The sequence below is a fragment of the Gobio gobio genome (assembly GCF_949357685.1).
Source record: "Gobio gobio genome assembly, chromosome: 1".
Taxonomy (NCBI): Eukaryota; Metazoa; Chordata; class Actinopteri; order Cypriniformes; family Gobionidae; genus Gobio; species Gobio gobio.
This window is the reverse complement of record NC_137097.1, coordinates 19,078,968-19,088,134: the sequence shown is the minus strand read 5'-3', so window position 1 is coordinate 19,088,134 and position 9,167 is coordinate 19,078,968. Positions and strand designations below refer to the sequence as shown.

General features: G+C 37.2%; 1 protein-coding gene across 1 annotated transcript; it reads left to right on the top strand.

Moving 5' to 3' along the window:
* Positions 1 to 3,100: 3,100 nt before the first annotated feature.
* On the top strand, positions 3,101 to 8,033 carry LOC307132236 (uncharacterized protein). The gene is made up of 3 exons (XM_079826408.1): positions 3,101 to 3,168; positions 3,677 to 4,083; positions 6,316 to 8,033. Exons 2-3 carry the CDS (start codon positions 3,732 to 3,734, stop codon positions 6,822 to 6,824), a joined length of 861 nt encoding a protein of 286 aa, XP_079682534.1. The 5' UTR covers positions 3,101 to 3,168; positions 3,677 to 3,731; the 3' UTR covers positions 6,825 to 8,033.
* Positions 8,034 to 9,167: the final 1,134 nt, after the last annotated feature.

The window sequence follows — 9,167 nt, the reverse complement described above, 5'->3', positions numbered from 1 at the left end:
GGGACCGTGTGATCTCCTCATGCATCTCGGGAGCGAAAGGCATTGGGGGCGGGGCCCAACAGCTGTCGGGTGCCGCCCCCAAAAACCAAACGCGCAACCACGAGCACTCGCAACAGGGCGGAGTTCCACACCAGCGCGAGGCTCGCGGCTGCCCGAGATAACATGGCTGTCAACTCTAGGTCGGATCAGGCAGCGCTGGCACACCCGAAGGCGGAGCACAACCTAATCGTCATCCCCAAAGAGCTTTCTGAGCTCCGCCATAAGTTCCGCTAAGTGAGGTCAAATATGAGCCTGGTCATAGATATATCGATCGTAGATGCCTCATTCTACTGATCCGTGCAAGCGCTAATGAGGCATCTACGTATACATCTATATTTTGACATCACTTAGCAGAACTTATGGCGGAGCTCAGAGATGATCACGTTCGTCTGATAAGAGGTAAAATAATAGCATAAATACTGCTCGGTTTGCCCATTGAAGTCCATTATATGGAGAACGATCCTGGAATGTTTTCATCAAAAACAAAAAGTTTAATTTCTTTTCGACTTTAGAAAGAAAGACATGGACATCTTGGATGGCATGGGGGTGAGTAAATTATCAGCAAAAGTTTATTTAAAAGTGAACTAATCCTTTAAGCTTTTTCGGCAGCAGAGAGATCCTTTTTCTTTCCCATATTGCCTGAAACCTGTGGCCTTCTTAATAATGTGGAACGTCCTTATTAAGTACTTTTCCTTCATGTGCCAAACTAATTATCACAGGTGTCTGAAATTCTTTTCAGCGATCCAAAGAGCCCTGAGACACAATACCATCCATGAGTTTAATTGAAAAACAAAAAATGTAATGTTTATGACCAGGGTTCCCACTCTTTCATGAACACCAGATTCAAGGACTTTTTAAAGCACCTTTTATTTTAAATCAAGCACAATAAATACGATAAAGGTGGGTGTGTTACAGCCAAACTGCACAGTATATCAAATACCTACTGTACCTGTGTCTATCATTCCTGCAGTAACGCTAAGGCATATACTGACAACTAAATAGGGGCATGCTTTTAAAATCTAATGAGGAAAGAGGCAGGTAGTGTGTACAAGAGAAGGAGCGAGTTTTAACGAGATGCAGTTTGCAGCTCTTGTTTCTGCTTTTAACATTTATTTCACACTGGTTTTAGTTCTTTTTTTAAAATAAATCATTACTTAATTAAAACATCAATATAGAGATAATATTGTATACATGAATTTTCCAATTAAATGAAAAGATATGGACACATTAATTGTTAGGCATTAAAAATATGCTAAATTATTTATTAATCACCTGTATATGGTACCTTTTTAAAAATCTATTTTAAGACTTCTAAGACCTGCACAGGGTGATATCATCAGCATTTATGGAAAGTTTCCTAAACCATAAAATGACTGTTAAAAAAGGACTTTCCTTTATATTAATACTAATACAACTTAATATGTATATATTAATACAACTTAATATTCTAGATATATTATTATTCTACATTTTTTAAAAGCACATTAGCTTCTCATCGATCCACCAGTTAACATTTACAACTCTGTGTAAGCTGTGTAAAAATATAGGTTAATATGCATTAGTCTGAACAAACCAACTGACGCACTGATAATGCAATTTCACTCTTTGACAGTAGATGGCGCTTATGGAACAGCAGAAATATATTGGTTTCCCCGGTAACCTCTGTAAAAAAAAGAGCGCTGCGCTGATAAACACCACTTTATTAAGCGTTATACGTTGGAACTTTGATAAACCAATTTTTATGTAGATCAACACTGAGCCAAGCATCGCTGAATTTGCACTTCCCTGACACCAAAAGCTCCACATTATGTGCTCATTATGCAGAGCTGCTTGCATGTGATCACGATCCATCCACTCACACAGCATTTTTTCAGGTTTTTCCCGCTTCCTCCCCAATCAGTAGCGCTGTTTTTTTTATGGCTTTGGCAGCGCATGAAGGCCAATGTTTGTAATAGCACCATGCTACTCTAACAAAATGTAGTTCACGCTTAATTCAAGCACTTTCAAGGACCTATGTTTGTTTTCAAGTACTTTCCAGGCCTTGAATCCATGTGTCTGAAATTCAAGGACTTTCAAGTACTTTCAAGAAGCGTGGGAACCCTGTATGACACTTACTGTATTACAATTTGCATAATAATTTGGAACGCGGTGTAAACTAAACGGCTTGGATTGAGAAGGACATAACTGTATATAACTACATAACTGTATCAAAACAGAATAATTATATTCTTAAACAATATATTTATATTTTTTATATTTACATTTAAATTCTCTATTAAATCATAGTAATAATACAATAAAAAAATTGCATTGTCATTTCTTTATGTATGTATTTTAAAACCACACAATACATTCTTTAAGTGTAACATGGCGGAAAGATATAACATGTTTTACGTATACATTGAATTCATGAGCGTACACATTATTATATTTTATCTAAAACATTAAATATATTTTTTGTTCCCTGTTATTTGACTGGGAGGTATCACTCAGTTTCAGTCAATCTCATGTCAATCTTGAGTGCCTATAGAGTAGTATTGCATCCTTCATTTCTCTGAAAAGTCTTTTTTTTTTAATCATATTTATAAAAGAAAGATACGCTGTACCGAATAAAACCCGAGCAGCTGGAGGCGCATTGTGTGGGCAGAGCTAAAGAATCAGCGATTGTGTTGAGAGCGTCTGAAAGCTGTGATATCCTTAAACGTGGACAAACCGGTATCCTAAATAAACCCTGGAGATCAATCAGATTCAGGCATACATATATGATCCAGAATCTGATTCGAACACCTGTTAAAATGATCATTTAAGTTTGTTATACTATTTGTGTCTTTTTATGGTCTTATATTTGATCAAACTTTGATGCAAAATTTGAAATAGATGTTAAGGGCCGCTTTAATTTTAAAAATAAACTGTATTATTACCATTGTGTTATTAAATGTATTTCCCCAATCTCAAATCTGAAATTTTTCATCTTATTTTTATTAATATATTTTTCCTACGTAAATTTCTCTGCACTTCTGTGATTTTAGACACAACAGTGTGTGAACGGGACTTTTATTTTGGTCTTTGTGTATGATGTCATAAGGCTGCGCCACACGCCTGCATCTGTTGCGATTCTGCTGGAGAAAGGTTGGTGTTTTAAGCGAATCAGAATGAATAATGCAGTATTAAATGCAACACAGCATTGCTTTATCTAACATTTATCAGCGTTGTGTGAGTAAAGTAACAGAATAAACTCACGAGTAACAGAAGGAGCGGCTCATTTCGCTCTTTATGGTGAATCAGTTCAGACATGAGTTCAGTCTCTGAGTGATGAGAGAACCGGAGCTTTAGACTCTCCGAGTCAATTGAACCGAGTGATTCACAACAAATGATAACGTGATTCGAAGCGTTATATTTCTATTTCTATCTCAATTTCTACAAATCATTAAATAGCTAAACTGTTTAATATATTAAGGGTCTGTATAATTTGCATTATTTTATTCATTTGTTCATTGGCCAATACATCGGTAGTTAAATCTAGTTCTGTAATTTTGATAGTTTAATTTAAAAAAAAAAACTATCCCTCTGACTGACTGCATTACTAGTGCGATGAACTGGATTTTTACTTTCTGTTAATTATTCTCATCTCAAACAGGAAAAACACAGAAAAACTCTTGGAGAAGTGACTGAGATCAATGTGACACACTTTTATGAAGATGGAGTTCATTAAAGAGGAGAGTGAAGACATGAAGATTGTGTTTATTAAAGAGGAGAGTGAAGACGTGAAGATTGAAGAAACATTGAGAGTGAAACATGAAGAAACTGAGGAACAAACAGAGAAAGAGGAGAGAGAAGATGTGAAGATTGAAGAAACATTGAGAGTGAAACATGAAGAAACTGAGGAACAAACAGAGAAAGAGGAGAGTGAAGACGTGAGGATTGAAGAAACATTGAGAGTGAAACATGAAGAAACTGAGGAACAAACAGAGAAAGAGGAGAGTGAAGAGATGAAGATTGAAGAAACATTGAGAATGAAACATGAAGAAACTGAGGAACAAACAGGTTGGTTTCATTCTCAAAGCTGAACTTTTTATGTCCAGCTCTTGTATACCATTTCCAAAATAGATTGGCTAACATCTAAACTCTAAAGTTGAAAATAACCTTTGACTTGCTTACCTTAAAATATTGTTTACATTCTCACAAAAACTAAACCTTGTATCCAGTCAAGTTCCCAGATATTTACATGGGAAATCAGCTCTTTTCTTTCCCTTATGTGCAAGGCACTCAGTTTAAACCAGTCTTCAAGAACAACCACCTTTTTAAAATGGGTTTGCTCACTCTTTACTTGATTTTTACTGTTCACTGTTCACATTTGTTGTTCAGTTTGCTTGGTTTGTTTGGTCCACACACAAAAAAAAGTAGTCTTGGTCTGATTAGCGTTCAGATGGGAACTTTTATTACCAAATCAAAAGATACTGAACCTAAAGGCATAGTTTTACTTTCACAACCTGATTGGTCAGCTTTTATGACGTATTGCCTATTTTGAGATGGAACATTCAAAACAATGCAGGGGTTAGAAGCCACAGTAGCTCAGCGCTCTGCCTCTGCTTTCTCGCCTGGTTGAGATTGGTTGAGTGATATATTTGCGCTATCAAGTGCAGCTTACAAGAGCAGCGGGATATCGTCCTCATAAGCTGTGTCAGTGAGCATCTACTCCACAACGGATTTCGAGTATTTTAGCAGCATATTGATGAGTTTTTAAAACTAAGGATAAGGGTATTTGTCTGCATCACATGTTTTGATCTGGACATCAGTGACATATTACAGTGTCGTTTGGCCATGCTTGCTCACAGACACGTGAAAATAACAAGAAAACAACCTAAGGGTTGAGCTAATATAGCGTTTAAGGCTAGTAGCTCCACAACGAGGTAGAACAGGAATATGACTCGTGTGTTTGCTTGTTCAAAGGAGTCATTTCCATCTTCATGATTTTTTAAAAACTGCACCGTGATATTATTGAGGGTGAGAGATTTCATTTGATATATGAGTTGTCTATTTTTGTTTTGTGTGATTTATAAATATGAAATGTATTATTCATGTTTTTCTAAAGGGGGGTCATTATTATCATAGATCTATTATCAATAGGAAAGCTGAGGATCTAATCTTTCAAATAATACTATATATGTCTAGTTTTGTGATGTACAACTTATAGATTTTTAAAGTGGTGTTAATCAGTGTCTTACGAGTCCCAAGCAAGACACTGATTAGCTGGTTTAGGGGTGTTTAATTGGGGTCAGAGCTAAACTCTGCAGGAAAACGGCCCTCCAGGACTGAGTTTGAGGACCCCAGATCTAGATATTGGAAACTGGGATACGTTTATCCATTTCTCAAGTGTATTTGTCTATTTCGAATTGAAGTGAGAGTGCTACTCACTAAAATGTCCTTTAGGTCTTATCTTTCTGATGTGTTTTGGCTGCTTTGGTAACCAGTACCTGGTTTGGGGTTACAGTTTGGGGATTTATAGAGTTGAAGAACTCTAACTCTTCAGACTGTCAGTCCAAATTCAAATTTTGTGCATATCCGATGAACTCTGATTACATTTCGCAAGTACGAATCCCATGAAATCCGTTTAGAGCTACATTCATATGTGGTTTGAAATCCTATTAATCTTATTTTAAATCACATTTCAGGGAATCTGTTTCAGTCCGACTGCTCTTGACTTTCTTACGGCATGTAAAATGTAAATGTCAAAAGTTGAAAGTTACTGCAGAGACGTTGTGATGTTGCAAAGAGCAGAAAATGACAATATAAAGGAGACATGTTTTCAAACCAGCGGAGATGATAGCACAGGTGCTGCTCATACTAGAGTCCCATCAAATGCCCTGCTTTTCCCCATTTTTTTTAAACTCCCATTTTAATGCTTACATCAAATTTTACTAAAAAGTAAAAAACATGTCTAATTCATTTAAATCATTAAACAGTTTAACAATCAAACTTTGTTTAGGGCCATGACGTATGTTTTCGCCCCTCCAATTCCTTTATTTTTAATTCTGGATTCCATTTTAATAGTTTAATTAAATTAATAATAAATGATTTATCAGTGATTTTAAGAATCCATTTAAATATATTTTTTATTGAGAAATTGTGTGTATTTTTTATCAGAGATTTTGTTGTGTATTTAAATTTTTCTGGCAATCGAATGAAGGCATAAAACAATTGAATTTATCTTTAAATCATATGAAATTAAACCTCAAAACATCATGCAGGTTGAATTTTGTCTCTTTTTCTTCTTAGACCTGTTGGCGCTGAAAGAGGGGAGTCAAGATCTGGATGAAATGAAAGAGAAAGATCACTTTGAGAATCAAGATGACAGAAACTTGACAGAAACTTATTTCACCTGCCCTCAGTGTGGAAAGAGTTTCAATCAAAAACAACACTTTGAAGACCACATAAGAGTTCACACTGGAGACAAACCTTTCACTTGCAAACAATGTGGAAAAAGTTTCACCCAAAAAGGAAGCCTTAACGTCCACATGAAAGCTCACACTGGAGAGAAGCCTTACACCTGCCAATGGTGTGGAAAGAGTTTCAGCCTTAAAGGAAGTCTTAACATGCACTTGAGAATTCACTCTGGAGAGAAGCCTTACACCTGCCAATGGTGTGAAAAGAGTTTCAATCAAAATGGAAGTCTTAATGCCCACATGAGAATTCACACTGGAGAGAAGCCGTTCACTTGTGATCTCTGTGGAGAGAGTTTCAGATATAAAGTCACCTTTAAGCAGCACATGAGCATTCACTTATGAGAGAACGGTTTTGTGTCATCAGTGTGGAATGAGTTGAAAAACCTTATGGTTCATGTGTTAACTCGTACCAGAGAGAATCATATCATGTGCCAACACCAGCCCTCAACCCCTCAAGGTTGAACTCAACTGCACACACACTGGAAGAAGCAGAAAAAGAAGATGAGTGTAAACGATCCTGTAAAAAGAATTGAAGGGTACACTGGGTACTTAACAACACTATCATCATTTTTGACAGAAATAGTAAAGGTGAATGCATATACAAACAAGTTCTCCATTTGGGATTAGAACGAATTCAACCCAAGCAGTCTTTGGTGACTTGGATGATTACGTTACTTTTTTTCTCGGTCGGTCAGAGCAAAAATGGCATGTTACTGATGACATTTTCCGGTGAAACTTATTATTTTAGTCATACTTCCAAGACGTAGTATCTGTGATTCCTAAGTACAGTATCCTCACTGGTGCAGTGACTGACAGCCATACAAACTCCTCAAAACATGACATTTATCCACACTTAGGAGCCGCACCGATGCACTGTAAGGATCAGTTTTGGTGCTAAGACAAAAGCTAAGATTCAACACCCTGCAAATAAGACAATAAAACTCACTAATCTGGGGAGAAGATCTCACAGAAAGACTGTGGGACATCGCCCTGCCCAAACCTTCTCCCCCCTCCCCATTCTCCCCTCCCTTTTCCCATTTCAATGGTAGATAAACCAGAGATGAGGTATCTTGTGAATATATTGTTCTATCACTTTCATGTTTGGTGTCTTTTCAGATGTCTCAGTGTGATTGGTAAAATGTTCTCAGTTTCACTACAGTCACTGGTAGTATTAGAAAGATTGAAAACTAATGAGAATTATGTTCACCTTTTGAGTGGTCTCCCCCAAAATATCTGATCCGCTCCCCCGAAACCATGTGTTTGTGTTGCAAATATTTACAACTCTTTTGTTCCAGTCTGAGTATTTAAGGAAGGGTAACAGAGCTGCCATTTGGGAAACATTCTGCAGCCAGAACCCCCATGTGGTGGCGGGTGACACTCACACACACTGCAAGTATTGTGCCAGACATGATATTGTGCCAGACTCCTTGAAATTATTTTCATATTTCTTTGCAATTATGTTTGTTTTTACGCAGATCCGTTGTGTACCATGGATTCTTGTTTAAGTATTTCCTTTTTCTATCTGGCCAAAATAAATGCTAATCTTGATTTATCTTGTATTACTCAGAAATCATTATTCTAGTATTGATCCATGTGGAGTCCTTTATTTCCACAAATCTTGTGTTATGATAGATCAAACCGAGGACCCAATGACTGGAGTATTGAGCGCAGATTGCAGGATAATCAGATTTATGACTTTCACTGTATTAGCAAGTTGCAGTAACAAAATTACACTTTTTGAGTGAGGGGGTGCAACCACGTAAAGGTTAAATATTCACTCAGCAATCACCTCCGTGAAGTTGGCACCCCATAAAATAAAATCTCCAAAACTATGCCATCCGTTTGTGCTGATTTGTGCCTCAAAAACGAACGTTTGTGCTGGTTAAAGGGTTAGTTCACCCAAAAATGAAAATTCTGTCATTAATTACTTACCCTCATGTCGTTGGACACCCGTCAGACCTCCGTTCATCTTCGGAACACAAATGAAGATATTTTAGTGTAAATCTGATGGCTCTGAAAGGCCTCCATTGGCACAATGCACGGTTCACTCTCAAGACCCTTAAAAGGTACTAAAGACGTCGTTACAAAGTCCATCTCACTACAGTGGTTCTACAATAACTTTATGGAGTGACGAGAATAGTTTTTGTGCTCAAAAAAACCTAAATAACGACTTATATAGTGATGATGATTTCAAAACACGGTATCATGAAGCTTGGAAGCGTTATGAATCAGTGAGTCGAATCAGCAGTTTGGATCGCCAAATTTCAGCAGTTTGGTGGTTTGACACGCGATCCGAATCATGATTTGACTCACTGATTCATAACGCTTCGAAGCTTCATGATGCTGTGTTTTGATATCGTCATCACTATATAAGTCGTTATTTAGGGGTGTTTTTGCGCACAAAAACTATTCTCGTCACTCCATAAAGTTATTGTAGAACCACTGTAGTGAGATGGACTTTGTAACGACGTCTTTAGTACCTTTTAAGGTACAGTGCATTGTGCCAATGGAGGCCTTTCAGAGCCATCAGATTTCAACTAAAATATCTTCATTTGTGTTCTGAAGATGAACGGAGGTCTTACGGGTGTCGAACGACATGAGGGTAAGTAATTAATGACAGAATTTTCATTTTTGGTTGAACTAACCCTTTAAGTGTCTCCACCCCACATCGTTCAAATCGCTCCA